The sequence below is a fragment of the Metopolophium dirhodum genome, chromosome 2, assembly GCF_019925205.1.
Source record: "Metopolophium dirhodum isolate CAU chromosome 2, ASM1992520v1, whole genome shotgun sequence".
NCBI lineage: Eukaryota > Metazoa > Arthropoda > Insecta > Hemiptera > Aphididae > Metopolophium > Metopolophium dirhodum.
The window spans coordinates 6,212,280-6,238,490 of record NC_083561.1 but is presented as its reverse complement, the minus strand read 5'-3'; the positions used below and the strand labels follow the sequence as shown (position 1 = coordinate 6,238,490).

General features: G+C 28.6%; 2 protein-coding genes and 1 long non-coding RNA gene across 3 annotated transcripts in view; 1 reads left to right on the top strand and 2 right to left on the bottom strand.

Moving 5' to 3' along the window:
• The first annotated feature begins 58 nt into the window (after positions 1-58).
• Positions 59-13,332, top strand: LOC132938976 (folate transporter 1-like). The gene is made up of 9 exons (XM_061005958.1): positions 59-309; positions 990-1,160; positions 2,753-2,969; positions 5,892-6,031; positions 10,001-10,144; positions 10,211-10,304; positions 10,405-10,597; positions 11,598-11,739; positions 12,952-13,332. Exons 1-9 carry the CDS (start codon positions 181-183, stop codon positions 13,036-13,038), a joined length of 1,317 nt encoding a protein of 438 aa, XP_060861941.1. The 5' UTR covers positions 59-180; the 3' UTR covers positions 13,039-13,332.
• On the bottom strand, positions 8,640-9,913 carry LOC132938977 (uncharacterized). Its single transcript, XR_009663943.1, has 3 exons — positions 9,583-9,913; positions 9,337-9,393; positions 8,640-9,266 (listed from the first exon to the last, which is right to left on the bottom strand). It is a non-coding gene; the product is annotated as an uncharacterized LOC132938977 (long non-coding RNA).
• A 2,609-nt stretch (positions 13,333-15,941) lies between the features above and the next one.
• The window catches only part of LOC132938071 (laminin subunit alpha), a 29,019-nt gene continuing 18,749 nt past the window's right edge, over positions 15,942-26,211 (bottom strand). Inside the window, 25 exon segments of the mRNA XM_061004737.1 lie at positions 15,942-16,602; positions 16,851-17,081; positions 17,149-17,302; positions 17,451-17,684; positions 17,756-17,925; positions 18,013-18,198; positions 18,265-18,506; positions 18,567-18,880; positions 18,942-19,109; positions 19,401-19,565; positions 19,628-19,835; positions 19,897-20,190; positions 20,262-20,392; positions 20,456-20,639; positions 20,701-20,854; positions 20,926-21,128; positions 21,390-21,577; positions 21,669-21,824; positions 22,611-22,775; positions 22,777-22,891; positions 22,975-23,432; positions 23,502-23,669; positions 23,744-23,997; positions 24,069-24,219; positions 25,009-25,313. Of these exon segments, the coding sequence (XP_060860720.1) occupies positions 16,325-16,602; positions 16,851-17,081; positions 17,149-17,302; positions 17,451-17,684; positions 17,756-17,925; positions 18,013-18,198; positions 18,265-18,506; positions 18,567-18,880; positions 18,942-19,109; positions 19,401-19,565; positions 19,628-19,835; positions 19,897-20,190; positions 20,262-20,392; positions 20,456-20,639; positions 20,701-20,854; positions 20,926-21,128; positions 21,390-21,577; positions 21,669-21,824; positions 22,611-22,775; positions 22,777-22,891; positions 22,975-23,432; positions 23,502-23,669; positions 23,744-23,997; positions 24,069-24,219; positions 25,009-25,313 (5,276 nt within the window). The 3' untranslated portion in view covers positions 15,942-16,324.

The following is a 26,211-nucleotide window of genomic DNA, read 5'->3' as shown; positions in this document are numbered from 1 at the left end:
TACTATAAGATAGTACAATAAAAACCTAGTTCCTCACTCTTAGATTGATAATATTGTTAAATAGACGGACAATTAATTTTTATAATTATTTTATGTACCTCACGAATCACGGCTACACGGCTACACTTAACGACTTAACAATTTTATTTAAAAATATTTATTACAAGCCATTTTTTTATCATGGATACACAAGAAAATTGGAAAAATGTATCCTTACTTGTTTGTGTATTTGCTATGATTAGAGAAATTCGACCAATTAAACCGTTTATTACCTCATACCTGAAAAGTATGAATTTTACATTGAACCAGGTATTTATACTGAATATTGTTGCTATTAAAGTTAAATATTTAACTAGGATATATTAGTGACTGGTGAATTATGTCAACATGGGAACATTAAATGTTTAAAAAAAATCATAACTATGTATTTCAAATATTTATAAACTGCTATTATAACAACTTATGAGAAACTTTGTATTAAATTTTCAAACTTTTTAAACACATAATTTTTTATCAACATTAATTTTGTGGAAAAAAAATGGAAAATTCAAATGTCTTTAAATAGCTCAAAAAAAAAACAATACATGTGATTATGTTATAATGATCAATAAATATATTTCTACCGTTATTCGTTTTTGAATTACAACAAAATAAAAAATCGTTAATTTAAGAATATCTAAATGTTGTATACGTTTGAACTCCATACGCTCATAAAAAATTTAATTGACTTTCCAGTAAACTTTTTTTTTTTATTGTTAGTAGGTATGTATAGTAACACAAATATTAAATTATATTCAGCACACAATATTATATTATTCTTATTTATGTCAAATTAAAATATACACATAAACATAAACAAACAATAAAATTGTTCTACTTCCAAAAGATATTACTACTGTATTTACTGTATTAGTATAAAATAATATACACATATAATTTTATGTAGTGAGAAAATATTAATCTGTTATATCGTTGTAATTTTGATATAGATAAATGAAGAGATATATGCTGTGGGAACTTATTCGTGTCTAGTATTGGCCATTATAGTATTCTTAATAACAGATTATTTTCGGTACAAACCGTTGATCATTGCAGATGGAATTGCTGGAATTGTTACATACGTATTACTATTAGGAACACCAAGTTTATTCAGAGTTCAAGTGAGACTTTTAACAAATCCAGGTTTCATATCTGTATATACTATAGGCATTACGTCATTGCTCATTACTACATTAGTTATAAATTATCTTATAATAATAGTAGCAGGGCTTGAAACCGGAATTAAAATTTTTAATTGGAACCGGAACCTTACGGAAACCCTTTTTTGATTTTCTTAGGAACCTAAACCGGAACCGGAACTGATATTTTTCGGAAGATAATTTTTCGGTTCTAGTTTTATTTAACTATTTAGTATATTTAAGTAAGTAATACATATTCAATAATAATAGTTAATTCATAGAACGGTTGTAAATGTATACTGATCAGTCAATCTGTTTTTTTAAATACAGAATATAATTGTTCATAAGGTTATTTTAATTTTTTATTACATTGAATTTTACATGAAAAAAAAACTATACATTTTGTCTTTTAAATTACCAAAATTACTATTTTTTAATTTATATTCTTGATTTAAATTTAACAGTAAAATAAATTATACTTCAGTCTCTTATCATATTATATTTTATGGTCTCATATTATATTAGACCAAAAATTATCAAAAATGAATTCAGATTTTGAAACTTAAAAGTTGAAATAAGAAAAAGTCAATTAATCAAAATAACTTTTAGTAGAAAAGTAATTACGTCATTTTAATTTATAAAAAAAATCATCAGTTAAGTATTAAATTAAGTACCTATTTACAAAAAATATGATTTTTATAGAAAACATTTTTTATATACCTATATTGTACATAGTATAAATGTCAGTAGGTAGTTCAAACTGAATTTTACAACTCACCAGGCCACAGCTACAGAGTAAGTTAGTCAAGGATATAAAGGCTGTATAAATTGGAATCTATTGAACAATGACAATTCATTTCAGTATCCTTTTCAATAGAAAATTATGTATCTTGTACAAATTACCTATATATAAAAATTAGTTTACAAGAACCTGAAGAACCTATAATTTAGGATAATATAACGAGGCAGAGTTCCATTCTCAAGTATTGAGTAAGCTAATTGGTGATATAAACAACTACAAAGTTGGTCACTTGGCCACGTGTATATCATACAAAATGTTAGGCTATTATTTAAATAAAACCACTTTTTATAGAGACCATTGAATATTTGAGTGTTTAATTGTATCAAATTATACGATGCACTGACTTCCACTTCTTACAACATGAGACAACCCAATTTTTTAAAATCTGTTTTGGATGTTTTTAAAACAAAATTATAGTAAACTTACTAAGTCTTTTAACCCAATAAGGCTACTATAATTTGATTTTATCATTTTAGATAATAAATGTATGAAGTTTATACTTGGTTTTTTTTTACTTTTTGAAAAAAAAATATACCTCTAAATACCGATATTTACCGATACCAGAACCGAAGCCTTAATTCTGTCATTTTAAGAACTAGAACCGAAACTGATACCGAATTTTTTTTTTTTTGAAGAACCGAATTGTAACTGAAACCGAAAAAATCATAAAGGTTCCAAGCCCTGAATAGTTATTACAGTAGTATAGTACCTACATTACAAACCAGCACCAAGTATAATCAAATTAATATAATTTTTCAATTTAACACTATAGATAGGACAAATTTTTTTTGGATTTTTTTATGCATCAGAAGTTGCATTCACTACATATTTGTATGCCAAGGTCGACAACAAACAATTATACCAAAAAATCACCAGTATAGTGAAAGCATCTATATTATTCGGCCGATTCCTGTCCGGGTTAATTGCACAAATTATTGTTTCCACAAATCTATTGGAAGAGGTTTATCTACTGTACATTAGTATATTAAGTAGGTATGCCTCATTAAATTAATAACTGTATTAATATAAGTACCAGTGTAGCTATTTTCTTTAATTTATTATTATAAATAACAACACTTTTGATACAATTTATTACAATTATTTTACTGAATTTGAGATAAATACATTACACAACTATAGGCAATTATTGAAATTTATCTAATTATCTTGTTTATATAACTTTTAAGTACACTTATATTATATACGATAGGTAGACCATAAACAAATAACACTAATATTAAGTTAAATTATATGTAATAAGTATCTGATAATTAGATAAAGTAATTAATTTACCAATACTTATGAATTATGATATTTCAATTCGATTTTTATTAAGATCAGACAATTTATTTTAATTGATATTTTAATAATTTATACTATATATCTTATATGATAATGTTAAAATATTTGAATATGCCATGACCCAGGTTAGGTGGGCCTTCGTGGCTATCTATATTTTAGATTTAACGTAGGTACATTGATTTATGTAGAACATGAATTGTATAAAGTTGCTCAAAATGAGCGGGATAAACATAAAATGTACCATCACCTAAAATAGTATAACTGTTATTGACTAAATATTCTAAATACTCTTGGTCGTGAAAATTACAATTTTTGACTGTTTATGAAGTATTTCATTGTCGTAGTTATAAATCATTGATTTTTAATTGATGGATGAGTTTGTTTAATGAAGTAGGTGCTGCAGAAATTATTTTCCGGCATTCTCTATACATGGATTTTCTTATACTAGACACATCGTGTAGTAGTTCTGTATTTTCAACTGTCATCAATTCACGACGAATAGTTTTATTTGGTCTTTCAGAAATACATTCAGTCGCCTTTCGTTTACAATTATTACGAACTTTTTGTCGCTGAATATCCCGATTTTCTACAATAATGTGATTATCAAATATATTTTCGTTTTCCGTCAAAATGTTGGATATTTCGGAATTAGTTTGAATAGTTGAAGTACATCGCCAAGATATATCTCCGTTTGCCATTACTTACTGTTGTCTGTTCTAAAAATTGTTATACACAATGCATTGCATACCTACCTTTATTTGTATAAGTTCATGTAAATGACATTTCAATAGTTAATTTTTGAATTATAATTCGCAAACGCAAATTTACACGATCGTAGCGCAGACACTAACTGATATAATACATAGGTGGATATCTATAATTTCCAACATGTTTCAATTAAAAATAAATCAAAAGTCGGCTAAAATGCACTTTACCACCCCAAGCAAATTGTTCGATTTTTTTTTTGAACTTACTCATTTTAACTATTTAAGAACAATGGTGCAATCAGAATTTATCGGTCGGACTTAGTTTTGAAGTTATGGACTTTGGAAGTTGGCAATTTTGCGTTTTTTTACTCATGAGCGCAACGCTACGTTTATCATGTCTTTTTATCATTGTCCGCAGTGGCGTGGCGAACTTTATTAACTTATGAGGCACAATAATTTATATTAGTAATTATAAATACTTATATATAAATAATTACTTATTTACGTAAATTGTAACTGAGAATGATTGGCTCAGTTTCACTGTCTTAGTGTGTACTTAATAAATTGTTTACTATATTTGAAATGCTCCTAGTCTCCAGGATACCCATCACCCTTAAAGCTGAGGCACGTGCCTCAAATAAAGTCCTTCGTCACGCCACTGATTGTCCGAACGCAGCGCAGCGAGCGAGTGGCAACGCTAGCACATAATGTGCTTTTTGACAACTTTGTTTAATACCGAGGCCTACACAAGAAGGTTTTACACAGCAAATCGGGGAATATTTTCGATTATTTTGCCTTTTTTAGGATTTTTAGTCCTTTTTTATTGTTTTATAGAGCTTTAAAAATCAAACTCTATTTATAAGTAGTACATTTGTTATAGGTAACTTATAGGTATAGTCGTACAGAGTACAGACGTATGTACGTAGTACGTACCTATACAGTACACAGTACTTAGTTGTTGTTAGTATACCCACATTTTATTTAAATTAAACGTATATTATACTATTAAACTATGAATTATGATTAAAATTATCTCATTATTTTCAAATTTATTTTTATGTTACTATTTCAATTTGTAGATCTAGACAAGTACTAACTTGGCACTCACTATCTGTCCGTTAATAGATTATAGTATAGAGGTATTTACTTCATATATTTTAGATTCTGAGCGGAGCGAGGAAGCTAGTAGTTTTACAACGGGATTTATTTATTTATTTTTTTTTTATCCTGTATACAACATGTTTACCAGAAAACGTGCTTAGATTTCAACATATAGTATCTTATCTTTTAGAAAATTGGATCAAGATGGCACTTTAGAGAGGTAATTTTTCGATTTTCTCAATAGTTATTTAATGCCACGGGAAAAACTACTGACAAATTACAAAAAAACCACTTAAAATGGGATTTTAATCTCTAACGCTTTGCTTATCACCGTAGCAACGAATAAAAAATTATAATATTTTAATATTAATTTAACTTAAAGGCTATAATAAATAATAAAAATTTAAGAAATCCAGACTGATAAACCATCTCCGCTCAGAATCGTTTTTCTTATACAATGATATTATATCATTGAATTCAAGTTTAATACAATACATTGACTCACATGTAACCTACAGTAGGTAGGTAGCAGAGCGTAGCAGAGCGACATCCACTTACCCGCTTTTTTTGTAGCTACGTTTTAAGTAGGTATGTAAATAAAATCGGAAAACAACTAATTACGTCGTATAGTAAATATGTACTACCTACGCACATTTACACTACCTACTATTTAAGTAGATTATTAGGTTAATAAGTTCCCAATTTCCCATACGTACTAATAAAACTGTAATTAATATTAAAATACACCAACAATATTATAATATATAGTTTTAATAACTTTGATTATTATTTTATTCGTAGGTACTTTATTTGTGACGATTTGGGCATTTTTTCTACCTAAAGTGGAGTACAGTCTATACTTTCACACAAAAAAGGAATTTACAGAAAACATTAAGTTGCATCAATCTAATAATGAGGTTGCCATTCATGAAAATGCTGCAGTATGTTATTTTGAAAAATTATATTATTACAATGGCACACACGGTACAAGGGGGGGGGGGGTCAAATCTTATCTATACTTTATTCCAAATAAGTTAGGAAATATTGCGCACTGCGCAGTCTTGCCGTCTCGGAACGGTAGGACCGCTGTGATTGGCCAGTAGTTGGCAGCGCACCGACGTCAGCCAACGAGACTGCAAATACGACATACCCGAACGCGAAGAGTTTCGTCGTGATTTTTTTCCAAACCTATTTGGAATAGAGTACAGGGGTCGCTAACCAGTCGATCTTTAGAGGTATATATTGGTCGATCATAATAACTTATTAAATATCAACTATCTCAATGTTGGTCGAACATGTGCGTAACATAAACGCAATTGGGTGGGGAGGGGTTTGGAAGCCCCCAGTTTTATCTGTACCCCCTCACCAGTTTTACTAATCATATTTTAGTTTAAAATATTAACTATCATGGTTTGTGCTGCTGATACAATTTTAGCCCCCCCCCCTCCTCCAGAACATTTCCCTAGTTCCACCTATAATCTTAAACACACTTTTACTCATTATATATTTATATACAAAGTAAAGTATTGATTAGTGCGATGAAAAACGTAGATACAATTTTCCGATGGAGAAACACAAGAATATTATTAGATGTACAGTTTGTTATTATTATGTTTACAATAATATAATTAATATGCCTAGGTACCTAAATAAATAGTGGATCACCAGATACCTACTTAAAATGTTTAATGTGGGTAGTTCACTTGTTGTAAAATGTAATGGCGACCCGTGGTATAGTAGGTACATCAGAATTATTTAATGTCTAAAAAATTATTAATAGCACAATTTCCTCCAAAAATTAAATACCTTTTCTGCAGGCTATAAGCGCTACTAGAAGTTAATAATTTTCAGTTTTGACATTAAGTAAATATATAATATTAGACAGTGGTGTATTTGGGTGAGAGGGGGGTGTCCTCCATGTCTGGACACCCCCCGACTTAAAAAAAAATGTCCTAATATATTGGACATTAGTGTTATCATTTATTTTAGTAATTATAAAATAAATGGTATTTTTATATAAACGGCAAAACTGAAATTAATTTGATTAGATTCGAGTATTCGACGAGACAGAGATTTATCTACAATTTATCAGGGATATCCAGAAATTATTTGAATTTCACCAGGTCATTCCAATTTCCAATAGTTAAAATACCCACAGGCCGCAACAAAAATACAAAAATACTAACTTTTTTTTATCTGTGAAAAGTTAAATAATTTAAAAAAAAAATTTAATTCTACATTTTGTATCTACTTGATAATCCCTTTTTAATGAGTTATCAACCAACTTTCTAGCTATCATAGTTGAGGAGAAAAGTTAAAAAAATAGAAATTTTGGGACTGTTCAAGCCGACGTTTTTATGGATTCAACCGCTTATACTATTATACCGCTTAAGTGTGATATAAAATCTCTCTCATTAATATTTTATATTAAAGCTAGCTAAATTACCCACCCACTTATCATTACTGAGTTAAATTTTTCTTATTTTCCTATTTAAAACAAATTCTTGAAGTTTTCAAAATTCAGACTTTTTCATTTCAATTACCATACTTACTTGATTAAGAATCAAGAAAGTAATAAAATATTGATATTAAAAATCGATTTTTTTTGTACACACCGACACCGTTCTAAACACGGTGCTCGTCTTTTAGACGTGCAAGCAGTACCGCGTTAGAAACAGCGCTCGTCTTATCGCATCAACATATTATTAAAAATAGTTCTGTAACATAACAATAGTCGCGTTAAAGTTAAACACGGTGCTTGTCTCAAACGCAATAACAAAATAAAAATAGTTGGTCTCTAATGTGTTTAAAGAATTATAGAAATAACGAATCAACTATTATACAATATTATTATTATTTAAAATTTTTAGAATAATATTGTTATTTTTATTATTATTCTAAAATTATACTTCAAAATGCAAAATAAACCAGTTATGTCTAAGTTTTTACGTATTACAAAAAAAGTGAAGTTTAAAAAGTAATTTTTCAGTCGTTTCCAAATAAATTTTTATAAATTTATAATAAATAAATAGGTGAGGCGAAACACACCGTGGCTATAGTTACACCTACTGAAAAGTGCCGCCGTCGCCGTCTCAATTTATTTGGCAACTAAGTTTGTAAAAGTTTATTTTAATGGGCTTACAGAAAATGTAATATGTTTCGATTTTGATTTTAATGACTTGTTTGAGAGGTTCAATAAATGTTGGACACCCCCCGATAAATCACCCAAAATACGCCACTGATATTAGATGATTTTAAATAATTTTCATTGCATAAAATAATAGACAAACTCATAGTGGGCGGTGGTAAACTCTCCCGGGTAAACTTTGTGTTTACCTGAACGAAATGTGTAAACTCTCCCGGGTCAATATTATGTTTACCTGAAGGAAATGTGTAAACTTTTCCGAGTTGTTTTAAATGTTATTGCTATACTCTATGAATTGGCTTTACTGCAGAGATTGTGATTGTCATTTTAAATTTTTATTGTCAATTGTATTACTGCAGTTAACCTGTGTTTGTTATTTAAATATTAATTATGTATACCTTAAGTGTTACGTTTTTGAAATAAGTGTGTTCCAATTATCATGAAAAGTAGTATTTCGACTATAATATTATAGCTCACAGCAACAATGATTTTTATTATTAACTGAATTATTTTAGTGTTATTAACTCTGTAATACGAATAATGCCCCAGGCTCCTCTAGCTTTTAGTTAGTAGTACTGAAGAAGACCCGGGAGAGTTTACATGTTCCCGTCAGGTAGTATTGGACTTAACCCGGGAGAGTTTACCATCGGGAGAGTTTACATATCATTAAAATCGGGAGAGTTTACAATCGCCTCTCATAGTTTAACCTGGGAAATCTTCGTTTTACATTGATGTGTTTGTCGGTTATTGTACCTATATTATTTTATTAGGATCATAAAAGAAATGGTATTATTTATTTATATTTTACTATTTCTTATTACTAAATAGTACTAAATAGTAATACGGTAGATTGCATTAATTGTTGACGAAAATATCGCATTTATTATATTTTAATTATTAAATTTTTGTTATTAACTTTTGAGTCAAAACCTACTTACCGTAAAACAGTGTGAATTAATGGTTCGTAACAATGTGGTACACATAGCCACATGGACAATAACTTGAAATAATGAATTTAAATATACGTATGTCTGTAATCATAAATAATAATATGATTACGTAAAAGTTTAAAACCCTCACAAATATTTGCAGAATACTTACAATAAAATTACTAAAATAGTTATTCTTCGTTTAAATATCTAATTTCGGCCGGTATCTCTAAAAAAAATTGTGATAATATATTATATCTTTAGATTTTTGGGTTTTTAGTAATAACTTTTTATGAGGATATTGTAGGTTAAATCGTAGATTGTGTATTAAATTGTTAACCCTTAGGATTGATTATTATTGCAGAGATAAACAGTATACATATTCAATGTTCCGACATTTATGATTTGTACCTAGTACCTGGTGTAAACTAAAGGTGTCAGGATATTAATTTTACGAGTCGTATTTTATACATAGGTAGAATTTATTAAAAGTAAACCAAAAAAAACAGTAGACGGTTGGACGCACACAGCTTTTCCGGACCGTCGGCTTATAACTTTAGACAAGAATACTAACTATAAAAAAAAAAAAAAAAATAACTAACTACAGCCGAGTTACTACGCCCTAGTCACTGACTGGGTCGCAGTGTTACCAATGCTAACACTAGGTAAAATTATTGTAGGTTAATTAGATTCTCCTTACAAGTAATAATAATATGAAAACTGAAAAGTATATTATAGGTATTATTGTATTAACGTACCTAATATATATCATGTATAAAATATTTACCAAAAAATGTCATTTGTTTTATATTTTTTAATTAATTTATACTTTATAGAACGACGTTCCTACAATTTCAAAATTAATTAAAATTAAAAAAGTTAAGCAGATGATTTTTGATGATTTTCAATCTGCATATACAAATACTTATGTAGTGAAAAAATGTTTTTGGTGGATATTTGCATTTGTTGGTCATTTTATAGTAAGTGTATAATCATTCCAATTTGATATTTTTTACTGCATATAGCTTATACCTATTGTCTATAAGGTTGGATTGTTTATTCAAGTTTTATGGGATGATGCTAACAATAATAAAAAGTATCTGATGAATGGTGCTGTCGAGTCTATACACACTCTTTGTGGTATTATAAATTCTTTGTAACTGATTTATTTTATTTATAGTGTTTAGATAATTATTAATTAGTTAAATTAAATAATAACTATGATATTGTTTTATAATAGGTGCAGCAGGTGCATATGCAGTTGGTCACTTGCACCATGATTGGAAAAAATTTGGTGATATTATATTTACCGTTGGAACATTTGTTTTGGCTTTATTATTATTCATTATATATTTTTGCAATACGTTATGGATATTATACTTGGTCTACATAATATTTGGTACTTGTTTCCAAGTATTGTTAACTATCACTACGTATGTTATTTAATTTTATAATATTTCAGGAATGTGCAAGTGCAAATCAATTCAACGTTTTGACCACCTATTTAATGTTTTTTTTAATCGTTACCTACTCTTAATTTCCATTTAAAGTTATAATTTACCTATTATACTTCCTTAAAATAGTACCAAAACCTTTAAACTATTTTTGTTAGTAGGTACCAATCACTAAGGGTTAAAATAATAGAAGTTAAAGTCCAAAAATATGCTCAACTCCTGCTTTAGGAGTCTATATAATATGTACTTATCAAATCCTTTTTAAGTTGTTGTAAACACTAAACCTAAACATTATCTAAAACATTTGACTGAAAAAGTTTTTCTAAACGACCAATAATTCTTCTTACGATGGGTTTCCTACTCTAATCGCAGAACAAAAAGAGATAGGTACCTATACATTTTATATGGTGTGGGGCCGTGGGGGGGGGGGGGGGGTATATAATATACAAAATACAAATCATTTTTTATGCATAGTAAAATAAAATAAGTACTTGATCTGAAATATTATTTTAATGTGATTAGACAACATTCATACTCCTATAAGAATTTCCAACCTCATAATAACTATTGTTATATTCTGTGATAACTATTTAAGAATTATTAATATTATGATTATTTTAAACATCGAGTAATAAACATATTTACATATATTTGTCCCTTTTGAATTCATCTCCTAACATTTTTTTTAATTAAAAGTAACTACATTAAAATATATTTGTGAATTTTAAACTTGCACACTCTTTAAAATATTTATAGTATAGGTATAGGTTATAATAATAATATACATATCGATACTGTAGCTATCGGTGTCCTGACCACCTAACGTGCACCAGTTATTCCTAGACAATTGCTTTATTTCTAACTAATTGCCTGCAACATATTTTGACTGCTATTAAAATGCATGAAACCCTCTGTGTAGAATATAGATTATCTATATTCTATTTGTCTGTTTAATATATTTTTGTGATTAATATTTTAGCTCTGAAGTTGCAAAACATATAAAACCTGATAGTTATGGACTAATATTTGGTTTTAATTTGTTTATGTCATTATTGATTATCTCAATATATACATTATTATTTATCCAAGGCCTAATTGTTGTAATAGGGACAAAAAATCAAGTAAGTTATATTTTATAGAAAAATACTTTTATATATGAGCGTTTAATTATAAAATATTAAGTGATATTTTTTTCAAAATTTAAAACAATACTTCTATTTCTACAACACTCTAAAAATCAAGTACCTAGTAGCGGTAATAACCACATCAAATTATATTGCTATTTTTTTTCAATAAAATTTAGAAAAAGTGCACCATGTTAATACATATTTATAATAACTTCGCGTCTGGGTGTCTGATAGGGGTCCATTATGGTGTTTAGACTCTCCTCCATTAACTTTATTCAATCATTATAGTATTATACACTATCTTTTTTGTATATAATTAGAAAAATTTTGAAATATATATTAATGACTAACATGAATAACACATAACATTACGATTGTTATGTATTATAATTTGATGTACATAATATTATATAACACGTACGAATCCTTTCGTCAAATGTTGAGGATGATGTCATATCAGTGACTATAATATAGGGAGTGGAATCAAAAACTTAGCTTACGTTTTGCATTTAATGTGGGATTTTTATCGGTACTTCCGGTAGGTATCTATATTACTTAATTTTTAACGTATTACAACAATAAATACACCATAAGAATAGTTGTCCTCAAAAACAATTATTTTGATATGCCACTTTTCTGAGAACCTTTCTGCAGAGAACGATTTATTATTGTAATGAGTTTCATATTGTAATGTCGTGCGGAAGATGACAAATCTTAATAATATCTTCTCGTTAAGCACGTGTTCACTGTATTATTTATTTTACATGATTTTATAGAACGTACATGCTTAGACAATTACTTGTATATCAGGAACGAATTATAATAAAGTGAGGTTAACATCTCTAACAAACAATCATACAATGTTACCAACAACATAACACATATTAAATGAGATAGAAACCATAGTAGGCAGGTACCCTTAAAAATCTTAATGCATAATAGTAAGGTTTCTACTCCAGTCACTGAAATTAGATCATTCTAAGTGTTTCTATACCGTTTGTACTTTGTAGGTACATATAACAACCCAAAAACACTCGGTATTTACGTATATATAAGTACACATTACAGTGTACAAGACCACAGTTAAAGTCCACATGCATGGATTAAAATACCACAAACAAATCTAGGGTTATACACTATATATAACTGTATAAGTTACACCTAATTAATAAATCAAAAAATAAAACGTTTGAATTTTATTTATAGATATTATCAGTTTCTCTGATGTTTGCTTCGATGTCTGCATTGCTATTTATCGCGGCTGTTTGGAAGTTCGCAAAATCTGTGAAATAACGAAGAATGCTTTATTAAAAAAAGCATAAACTTATTAGTTATCTTAGACCCATCAATCAAATTGGTTGAATACGTACATATCGATGTAATAAATCATATTATGCCTTTTAAATAGGTTTTTTTTTAAATATCAAAGTTTAGATGTAAATTATCGTTTGAAGAAGATTAGATATTTTGATGGTTTATATTATAATCGTTCAACTAGATAATAGACGCGTAATAAACTTAAGGGCTTATAAATATTTATACTTGTACATTGCATCATTTTAATTAAAAATAAAAAGTTGAGATTGACGCGTGCTATTTCTTTATTGAATGGGGTGGCCTATCCGACCACTTAACGGCTGTATGCGTGCAAACACCAAATACATAAAGCTGCAGGATGACCAGAGACGGTACAGGTGAACCGTTCAGTTATTGAACAACGCCAACAAAATATGATTTAAAATCGCGGATGAAAAGAACTGCAGGGTTCTCAGCGTACGATGATATGACTATATGAGGTACCTGCCTATACAACGAGAGAACGCACAGGTTTCGCGCTTGGAGGCTCGCGACCAAAAAGCTCGTCGAGGCCTCCGTTTCCACCCCCCCCCCCTCCAACAACCCCAATCACGACCAATGCTATATTATGGAAGCGCCACCCGCGTAACCGATTCTCTATACGACCGCCGACGAACTCGGTCCATCGGCCGGTGGCGAGCGGTGGGCGTGCGCGTGCGCAGACCAAACTGATTTTCGTCGGGCGGGCAGTGCGTTCTCTCGTTGAACGGGGTATGGTAGCGTGTCCCGACTTCGTAATTATTTCAAGAGTTTATCCGCTAAGTCCACGGGCGAGCCATATCACAATAACTGTATTTATGTTATGATATAAAAACATAAATATCATGGCTGAATGCCCAAAAATATATGGCTATAATATTATATTTTGTTTAACCACAATAATTGGTTTAAATACCAATTTTTGTATGATATTTGTGCTTAAAAGTTTTAAAAAAAGCTTATAATTACATATTTAGCTGTTCAGTAACTAGTTACTAAAATTTAACAAAATCTAGTAATATTTAACACTTAAATTACTCAATTATGGATATTGCTTAAATATAATTTAATCTAGTGATTGAAAATGTATATTTTATCGTTCGTGTTTAGTTATCTAGATGCTTACCTAATAACAGTAAATACTCATATATTTTAAATTTCTACCAATAGGCAATACCAGCAATATTTAAGTGAGGCCCTATAAAAAATATTATACAGAATTATATACAGTTGAATAAAACATCTCAAATATATATATTTATGGTTTGTTCTTTCAGAATAGCCAACAATGTAAATTCCAAATCAATGTCAATAAATAAAGCTTCTATAGACTATAGTTCTATTAAATATAGCATACCTAAATCTACATTATCTATTATAATATCAGGAAAAATTCTTGTAGTTAGTAAAAGGGGTCCTTGTTTATATTTAAGTGATGAAAAAAAAGAATCTTGATTATAAATAATGGAACACTTGATTTTTCTTAGATTTTCGATTTCAACATCATTTCTGATATGAAAGCGAATCTGGATGGACAGGTGGTGCCTTCAAGAGTTATAAATTGAAAAGTATTTTTCAAAAGCGTCGTGCAACATAAAAAAAGAAAATTCAAAAAAATAGACATTTTAACGCAAAACCAATTTTTAACAAAATCGATTTTATTTTAGTGTAACTCAAAAACTAATGATCGTATATATTTTAAATATTCGCCGGATGTTAATATGATAATTTTACATCGGTACATGTTACAATTTTCGAAATATTTAAACCATTTTTGAGTTATTAGTAGCCATGAGAAATTTTTTATTTAGTAATTTTTTTTTAAAATTATTGTCGATAAATATATTATAATATTGTATACCTACACAGTCGCACAGATGTTTATATTATAATATCATAATACATTTTTCTAAAAATCGCTTTGGAGATTAACTGCATTTTTCACATAGATTCTTGAAATAATCTGCGTGTGCATAGAATACGCAAAATCCCGAACTTCAAAATGTTATAACCTTGGAATTATGTCCGGTCAACATATTGTGATTGCACCATTGTTAACTCGTTGAAATAAACCTATAGGTCCCCGAAAAAAATTCCCAAAAATCGAGCAAAAATGCATTATTTCAATATATTTGTGTAATATTGCAATAGTGATTAGTGTTTATTACCAAGTAATATTATCTTAGTTACCATAGGGGATTTGGGTTTTTATTTGTTGTTTCTATAAAATATATACTATATAATATGTAGGTACAGTATTACCTATAAATAATAATATTTATATAATTAAATAAGTAGGCACATAATTACATAAACATGGTTCGCGAGTTTAAAAAAAAGTCATGGGGGGGGGGGGATACGACACCCAAATCCCCTCCGTGATTACGCCACTGATCATTGATATTAGGAACTTACTACTTATAACCTCAAGCACGAGCACCTCTTTATAGCCTCAATGTCATGCCGAGGTAATTTCTTCCTGGAGTCCCTCACTAAATACGCCATTGGGGCTGTGCCCACCCATAAGTGGATTGTGGATATATTATAATGCACCTATGGGCATGAGTTTATTTATTAAGTCCCTAAACCCTAATAGGACCTTCTAGATACATAACAATATAATAATTATAGTCATGTAGGTACTCATGTGCTGTACCTAACATGCATGTTTGGCGTTCGTACTGTTTGGTCAGTTTTCGAGGTGCACTGTGCACCAAAGACCACTTGTTGAAAAACACAACTGGTTATAAATTATAACCATGTCATAATAACTAATAACAGTATTAAAATAATAAAATACATAACTATAAATCTTAGCTTGAGTATATAATACATAAAATAAGAAAAATACTTTTTGTGTGTAATTAAATATATTATATTTGTAATATACTTGATTCTTTTAAAATTGAAATACAGATGATTACACGTTTGTACTATATAATATATTGTAAGTAATATAATATGTTATTATATATTTTTTTATTAATTGTTATACTATTTATTTTATGGAGTTAAGTCTTACTGGCTTTAAAAGTAGATATATCTACTCTTATTTTGTACAATTACCTTTTTTATTTTAATCGGTTATGTTTATATATTTATGCAATATAAAAATGACCAAGTTATTATTATTAATTATCATAAAGTAAAAATATTATTTACAAAAATATAAAATATTTTAAATTTAAAAATAATTTATGAATAATATTTGCTTTTATCTATACAGGATATTGGAATAGTAACTTTAAATTGTTGGACAAACACTTAATGCCACATCGCCATGCACCAACTGGGTTGGAAACTTCTTAAATATATTTTTTTCATGTAAATTATTGTGAACTATCTCAACATTCCGTATACATCCTAAGTATCCATTAGATTGACGATTGTTGTATATCGGATTACCACCAAGGTACAATGATTTGCTTGATTTAATGCTGGATGTTCCTCCTTTACCGTACTGGTCTGGTGTTGCAAACATATTATCTACACCTAACTGTACAACATTTTTTAGCTTCAAAGCTGTAAAAAAAATGTAAAAAAAAAAACAAATAAATAACAATAATAATAACAACTTATTAACTAACTACAAAATGTTATATAGGAAATTTTAACTGATGTCAAAAATTAAATCAAAATCCTACATGCAATAAGGACATTTATATATCCATTAATATTTCAATGAATATAATAATATGATATATATGTATAAGTTAAATACTTGAAATACTTGATGATTATTAAGTATTTAAATTTTATTCTAAACTAACCTTTAATTCTATGCCATAAGCCATCACATAAGTAGTAAGGAGATGTTGGTGTAAAGGAAGCAGAAATTGGACCTTTACCAGTATCCACAGAAAATGATATTGTTCCATTTTTCATTTCCAAAATTAAAAAGTTTTTCTTTACTGTTTGAACTGACAACAAAATTCCATCAACACTTCTTGGTTTTATATCCATTAAAATCTCAATTTCTGAACCAATAACAAATTTTTCCACTGAAATAAAATGTTTGTTAAATGTCAAACAAAATTTGTAAGGAACAAATTAACATTATTAATTTACATAATCTGAGGTAACCGCCGTTTCCATAGAAAAATGCTCCTTCTTCAACTTTGTCTGAACATTTGGTTACACCATATTTATGACTAGGAGCTCCTAAATCTTTAGAGTTTACTTTAAAATTGCGTAAACAACCTTCAAATGTTACATTCATTCCCTGAAAGTAATTGTATCCAAGTTATGTTTGAAATATTTCAAATCAATATTTTTAACATTATTTGTTATTTTAGGTTAAGAAATTTATCATAGAATAAATAATTATTACAATATTTAGTTTTAGTTTTAATTAAGTACTTTGTTCTTACTATAAATTCAATAACTTTTTGATAAGCTATTGGATTAGTGCCTCCAAAATAGAATGGAGAATTTGTGTTTTTACATTCTGACATACTGCTGAATCCAACTGGTGTACCATCTACAGATAACTCAGCATTTGTATTAGACCTAGTCCAGTTAATAGAATGCCACTCTCCATCATTAATTGGCCATTGAGCTTTGATCGTAGCTGGTTGAGAGTTACAGCTCAATTGATAGTTGACCTAAAATATATAAATATTATTGATCAATACAATTTGTTGACACTATTTGTAATATAATATGGTTATATTACTTTTCCTTCAATCAAATAAACAGCCATGAAGTCAGTTTCGTCGGATTGGTGGGCAAAAAATATTATTCCATCTGTGCTAAAAGTTTTTACTTCTACTGAAATATCGTTTCTGTTATTTTTAGTTTTTACGATTATTGAATCATATTCAAACCGGCTTCCCACCTGATTTCCTGAAAACAATAATATTTATGAAGCATTTAATTCAATATTTTAACAAATAAAATTAATTAAAATGATTTTTCAATGAGTTAACATACCAAATCTAAATCCACTATCCTTATTTAAATCAGTATCTAATTGTGGATTTAGTGATAGTGCACATAATCCTACTGGGGAATAGGTTATTTCATCTGGGACAAGTGTAGGAGAGAGAGTAGTTTGTAGAAAAGGTGACAGGATACTCATATCTGCTTCATCCCTTAGTGGAGGTTTTTTTGGTTTCACTATAACACAATTATTACAATTAAAAATTAACATTTTTATGTTTTAATTTAATTATTTAAAGTTACTTGTGTTATTGAACTGTGGTACACTAAATCCAGATTGTGATGTTTCTGTACATCTTCCTATTATAGCTCTAGGTGCATCAGTAAGCTGAGCAAAATTAATTATTTTCCCATTGAATGTAACATCACTAATACAACCAACAAATGAGTCGGACATTGAAGTTTCTGCATCAACTTCCGGTGGTACACCACCAAAGAAAAAGTCAGAGTATAAGAACCGCACTGGTGACGGAGGATTTTCAGATCTAAACAGTTCAGTTTTAACAGTTTAAATCTTAGAATATCTTAAAAATAATGATACATACTGGAAATTATCAAAATCATCAACACGTAGCAAAAGCTCTTGATTTGTGTGCGCAACAAATACATCGTGCCATTGGTCATCATCGTATCGTGTAGACTGTGTGGAAGAAACACGAATTCCTCCACTTTCAAATACTAAGATTCCAGATTTTATACGCAATGAAAAAACAGACCCATCTTTACCATATACTAGTAAACCATTTGATTGAGTAGTTTTAAATCTTAATATTAATTCAATTAAATTATCTAATGCGACTAATTTTGGCGATCTGACATAGCCTCTACTGCCTGCCTTAAATGATACAAGGCTGGTAATCTGAAAATCCAACTCAATGTTATAAAATAAGTTTTAAATTATTATAATATTTTCATTTTACCTTTTCTGAACATCCAGAAATAATACCCTGGGCATCAACATTCTTGTTGAGATTTACTTGCACTGAAGTAATTTGTACATTGTCTAAACATCCGTCATATTTTAACATTGATACTTCTTTAATTCCATGATCTTTTGGATAACCACCGATGTACAAATGTTCAGAAACCTACATAAATAATATTTAAAATTGTATTAAATTTAAATTAGTTATTCATAATTGTTTTTAAATATTTAATTAAAAAAATGTTTAATAATACTTTACAAGTTATAACACGTAGATCTAAATACAAGGTCAATTTAATTATAATAATAAATTATATCATAATATTTATTTAATAGCTTTATATTATTCGAACATCGATCACGTTAAAAAATTGTGGTATAAAACTATTATACACATTACAATATGTAAATAAATTACAATAAATGTAACTATATAATAAATTGTTATGCCTACTTGAAGATCTGTTCCTATTCCATTGCATACTCCGCTGCCTATGATTTCTCCATCAATTTTCAGTATATATTTTTTACCATCTCTAGATGCCTCGATTGTATGCCATTTATCATCGTTATACGAAAGAGGAGAAATTAATGTTGTAGTATCGCCACCCAAATTTAGCTGTTTTAATTTAACAAATTTATTAGGTACTCATATTTTATACAGTTAATAAAAAATCTTACTCGAAAAACAATATTTCCTCCTTCCAGTTCAATAGACATAAAAGTATTGTCCTTAAATGCTAAAAATATTAGTCCATCAGTAGACGTGGTTTTTATACTTAAAAGAATAGATGATTTAGATTTCAATTGGTAAGAAAGAGATTCTATAACAACATATCCTTCGCCATTCATTCGGATTCCAGAACTAGACGTGTTCATAAATTTATTCCTTAAAATAAAATAAATATTTATGAGTTTTTATCTACAAAATATTACAAATTTGTAAATACCTTTCAATTGATCCACTATTTACACCTGAAGAATCTACAAAGTTCCAAAGGCCAACAAATGTATTTCCAAGCATTAGATCTTCAACACGACCTTCTAACGATTGATCTACTATGTCATTTTGGGCTTGGAATGTAGCAGGTAAACCTCCTACAAATAATTTTGAGTGATCTTTATCTAAATTTAAACTAGAAGAATTTCCGGGAAGAATTGTTTCTTTAGAATAAGTTGTTACATTGGAATTTGAGCCTTTTCCTACATCGTCATGTACAACCAATTTCACTGTTTTACCAGTTCTACAAAAAAACAAGCATATATATATTGTTATATCAATTTGATTTAATTAGAAATAGTTGCATTAAATTACCTTTCAACAACAACTTTATACCATTTGTTATCCGAAACTATTTTATCACTAGAAAGTGTTGTAGTTCCAGAACCAATATCGATTAATAATACTAAATAACCATTATCAACTTGTAATGCCATGAAATCATCCTATAAATTATTATTTTTTTTTTATTTTCAATTATATTTCATTAAATATTATAATATAATTACAGTTTTAAATCTTCTCATTCTTCGACTAGTACCAACTTCGTTTCCAAGATACATTATCAGACCTTTTGGCTGATCTGTTTTAATGTATATTGATGCAAGAGTGCTTATACTTTGTTGTGCTAGATTTTCAGGATTTCGAAGCTCGAGAGTTGAATTCTTTGATAAATTTACACCAACTTTAATTCTGAAAAAATGTATTTTTATGTAAGCAAATATTAATAAAGTTATTTATGTTGAGAACTTACCTATTCACCATATTTCTGCTTGTGATAACTTTATTTTGAAGTGATTTTACGGTAGACTTCAACTTTTCTATTACCTTTTGAAGTTCTTCTGGTTTATTTTTCAGACGATTAATAGAATCAGTAGCATTTGGTAAAAGTGATAGTGCAGTATCCACTAAATTACAAAATTAACACATTTTTAACTAAATACTGAAGGCCATTATATTATTACCAAAACATTCTTACATTGCTTATTTGATTGTGTAACATCTTTAATAGCTTTATCAGTGTCTTTATTGAGCTGTTGGGCTGCAATAAGATCATTTGGTAATGATTTAACAACATTATCAAGACTCTCAATTAGTTCCCGAGACTTCTCATCGTTGGCCATAACAGTTTCCATGTTATTCTCTGATTTTGGAGTTTCAGATACAATCTGTTCTAACTGTCTATTAAAAAAACTTAAAATTGAAATTATTTCTAAAATAATTATAGTTAATATTAACTATTAGGATTTAGGGCTTAAAAGTTGCAAGAGCTAAAATTAACAAAATATGCACAATCAAAGCCTAAAATGAGCAATTTAAATGTTATTTAAATATGCGTTGTGAAATTTAATTTTTGAATTAATCAATATATTACAAGAAATTAATTTGTACCAGGTTTGGACGTCTGGTGGATCTGCTCTGAATTGTGTAAAAATTACTTACTTAAATATCTCATCTATTCTTTGGTCATATTGATTTTTTGAATTTGAAACTATTGAAGATTTATATTTAGCATCTTTTAATGATTCTTCTAAGCCTCCCTGTAATTGTTCTAAAGCCATTTTAACGTCCTGTAGTAATTTTGTTGAATTTTGGTCGGCTACAGCAACTTTTTCGTCAAGTCCTCTTGACTGAAATCATTGTTTGAATGTATAAGTACATAAATAGAAAAAATTATTTTAGAATTTATTTTGGTCATAAAATTAAACACATGATATATACCTTATTAATGGTTTCTTCTGCTGCAGTACTTGCATTTTCAGCAGCATTTAACGATTTTTCTATTTCTGCTACTATATTCTTGTATGAGTTTGCAGCTGCAATTGCTGTTTCAGATGCAGAGGTTGAATTTTTGACTAAAGACTCCATCAAATCAGCCTTTGGCATAAAATAAAATAATTATTTACATTGCAATAAACATATTAACACAATTATATCTACCTATTTTTATAATAGATAATATTTTAATGTTAAATCATTTAAGATTTAATAGTTCAACATCAGTGGTGTATATAAGGGGTATAAGGAAAAAAGATATCTAATAACCCTTCCCTTATAATTTCTCGTTCAGTTTAAATTTTATCTAACTGGAACCTTACGTTTATCAATATTCTATATTTTTGAATAAATTCTGAAAATAATTCTCGTCAGCTACTCCAAAACACGATTTAAGATATTTTTAACCATGCTCCATGCCCACCAACCTGTTGAGAAATTTAGATAAGAACTATAAAAAGGCTAGTTACTAACAGATCTTAAAAAAATCTTCAAATATGCATTAAATAAACAAGAAAACAATTTAAATTGACATTTCTGAAATACAAAATCATAATAATTAATAGCCTTTAACGTTTAATTGATATAAATAAAACAAGAAATTGTTTTATTTTAATATTTTATTTTGCTAACATAAATCTAAAAAAATATATAATAAACAAAATATGTGCTTTGATATACAATGTTAAATAAAAAATTTAAATTAACATAAACATACTTATTAGATATAATTTGTCCAAATATATATAATGTATATTTAAATCAATGCCTAATAGATGGTTATTAATTTATTACCCCCCTATGTACCAATCTGTGAATTGGCCAAGGTAAAAATAAATTATATATAAACACCACTGCACATTGCTATACATAGTAAAATGAAAATACCTGCTCCTTGAGTCTATCCGAATGTTCTTTTGCTGCATCCAAACCTCTTTTCACTTCCTCCAGTATTCGTTGTTCTGTTTCAATTGCAGATTCTACTCTAGTTTTAGTGGCTTTCAATGATTCATTTTCCGCACCAATGTTTGCAAATGCATCCTTAGATTTTTTTTATATCATCTAATGCCTCTTTCACTGTTTTCATTAAAATGTCCATACCATCATTTGCTACATCTTTTAATTTAGTCAATGAACTTATTCGATCATTTTCTTTTGTTAACGATTCTCTAAAATTAAATCAATATAAATTAGTACTGTAATTTAAACATTTTTTATTGTTACATTAAAAAACTAATTATTTTCAACTAACCGGTTTGCATCATTTATTGAACCAGTTTGCATTGCTTTATCCTTAGCAATACCCGTATAGTTTTTAATATCTATAATGTCATCATAAAACTTTATTTTTTTATTTTTTAAAGATTTTAAAGATTGAGAAGGTGTTTCTAACGGTGATGCAAACAGTGTCATTTTTTCATGAATATCAATTGATTTATTTAGTAAAGTTTTTGACTCATAATATTTATTTGTCATGTCTGGAAGCGATTTTTTTATATCTTCCAACAACATTTGTGCTTCATTTAATGCTGTATCGATTTGGGGCCCTGCACCGTCTTGAAGGCTTTGCGCTAAATTAGTTACTTCAAAAACAGCTTTAGAAGATTGTGATACTGCTTCATCCATCGCTAAACTCACTTCTACAGCGATATTATTTGTTAGATCACCTTTTGATGCTAATACTAATGCATCTGATAAAGCTGACTTGGACTAAGCAATAAAATTTTTTGTATCAAATAATTAATATTGTAATTTGTATTATTAAATAAAAAAAAATACCTTTCTATTTATATTTGTTATCTCTTTCTGGAAATCTGTCAAGTTTTTGTTTAGTGGGAATTGGTCAGTACTACTTGATATAAGGTTAGTTAAATTTGGTTTCAATTTTGATACTGTATCATTTAAGTACAATAGACGTTGAGCAGTGAAATATCCATTTTCCACATTCTAGAAAAACCGTAAAATTAAATTATTAACATGAATTATTAAAAAAAAAAAATTTATTAAATTTTTTCTCGTACTTTAAATTCATTGGAAACATAGTATAGTTTAGTAAATAAACTATCTGTTACATCTAAAAGCGAATGTGTACAAGTATCACATTCAAAACAACCAACTCCTGTCATTTGATCCATATTTGGCTCTGGCTGTATTAATACCCAACGGTGAGGACAATGGTCACATTTATCTCCAATTACACCAGGTAAACATTCACATTGACCTGTTCGAGGATTGCAACTAACACCAACACTGTATTCTGAATTGCAACCACATGCTGTAAATATAATATAATATGAGTTATTCAACTAGGTAATTAACTTGGTTAAAAAAAATAGGTTTTATTACATATGCATCCTTCTTCAGTATAATTCCAATATCCAGGTTTACATCGATCACAAGTTCTACCAGCAACACCAGGCTTACATCTACACAATCCTGTATTCTCATCACACTGAGAACTTTCACTAGCTAAAGCACACTCACATGCCTTACAACCCTATATGCAATTGAGAAAAAAAAATGTTATTATTATGTTCTTAAATTGTAATGATAAAATATTAAAATACATTTACTAATTAGTAATTAGTAAGTTTCAGATTTTAAAGCTAGGTATTTATTTTTTTTTTTAATATTTAATGATCATATACATAATATATAATAATGATGCCAGATGCATTCCCATTTTTCTGGGCTAAACTTACAGAAAAACTGGAACACATGATTTTTTTCCCACCATGTATTATTATTATTTTTTTTTTTATTAGACAACCCGCGGCAACTTAGGCCATTGGGTGTGGGGTGGGAACTAGGGTCTTAGGTTGGGTAGGTTGGTACACGTGTGTGGGTTGTTTTGGCAGAATTTCTAATGGGGCACCTGTAGGTTTCTGCTATGCCCCGGGTGGGGGATGGCGGCACTTGTTCTCCGGACACCGTGACTTGCCCGAAGAAAAATGGCGCCCGCGGCTGGGGTATCAAACTCGGGTCGGCCTCTCCGTCCTCCCATGTATTATTAAAATTGGATTCAGGAACTATATAGTTCATACTTTCATAGAGAATTATAATTTTATATTTCCTTAAATAGGGAAATCTAATCCATATAATCAGTACCTAATTATTACCTACAATTGATTTTATTTAAAATATAGGTGATTTTTATTCAACTTTAAAATTATGTGGAGTGTCCTTAATTGCATACTTATAGATTACAAACGAATACTACATATTAAATACTTGGTTATCAAACTAAATTTGTTGTATAATTATATTTAATAATTTAAAAGATTACCTTACAAGTTTCGAAACCATAATGATTTACAGCACATCTATCACATTTTTCACCTTCTACATTTTGATGACAGACACATAGACCATTATAATTATCACATTTTTCCATTCCACATTTATCACAATCGCATGCTTGACAATCCTTCAAATTCACGGCGTCCCCAAAATACCCCGGCCTACAGTATTGACATGATTCACCGAACGTACTGTTTAAACAACGTGTGCATTTCCCAGTAATCGAGTCACATGCTCCTGGATCTTCCTTGTTTATATTACCAGAACATTGACATTCCTTACATACCTCTCCTGTAAATATTAATTAATTCATAATTGGTTGAATTTGCTATATGAACATTGAATAATAAATAAACTGAAATAAAAAGTGGAATCCCTTTAGGAATTACAATGCCATTAAATAAGCTAACTTTATTTTTTTAAAAGAAGTTCTATCATATTGTTATGCAATAAAACTTAGTATTATTATTGTGTTTAATATGTCTAGATTATTGACTATTAATTATAAGCTTATTATTTTTGTAAATTGGTATACATTTTCAGTGGTGTAGCCAGGGGGGTTTTGGGGGTTTATGACCCCCCATCCCCATTGACATTTTGCCCCTAATAAATGCATTATTTATATACAAAAACTGTAAGAAATTGGTTTAATTTGTACATTTCCCCTCCCCCCATCCTGGTTACTCCACTGTATATTTTATATTTAAATAATATTATAAGCATATTTTTTCTTTTGTTCTATTCTAATGTTTAGAAATTTTAAGTATACTTATGGAAAATAATGACTCAGAAACTACTTTTTTAAATTTCGATTTAAATTCATCAACATTTTCAAAAAATGCATTTCCAATAAAAAAAAATGTGGCTCTCATTTGTAAAAAGAAGTTTGTATGACACTTCTTAAATGGTATAAAAATTATAAATCATTTTAAATATACTAATACTAAAATCAGAATTTAACTAAATTTATTATCAAATGAAAAATGGTGGTTATAACGCTTGGTAAATCACGTCTATAGGTATAATATATTGTTTTTTTGATGATTATAGCAAGAAAAGTATGTATTAGGCAGGTGAGTAATTAGGATTTTTTTAGGGAGGTTATTTTAAATTTAAATTTAAATATAACTATTGGGAGTTTAACACATTATCTGTAGTAGTCATCAAACGAATAATAATATGAAATAAA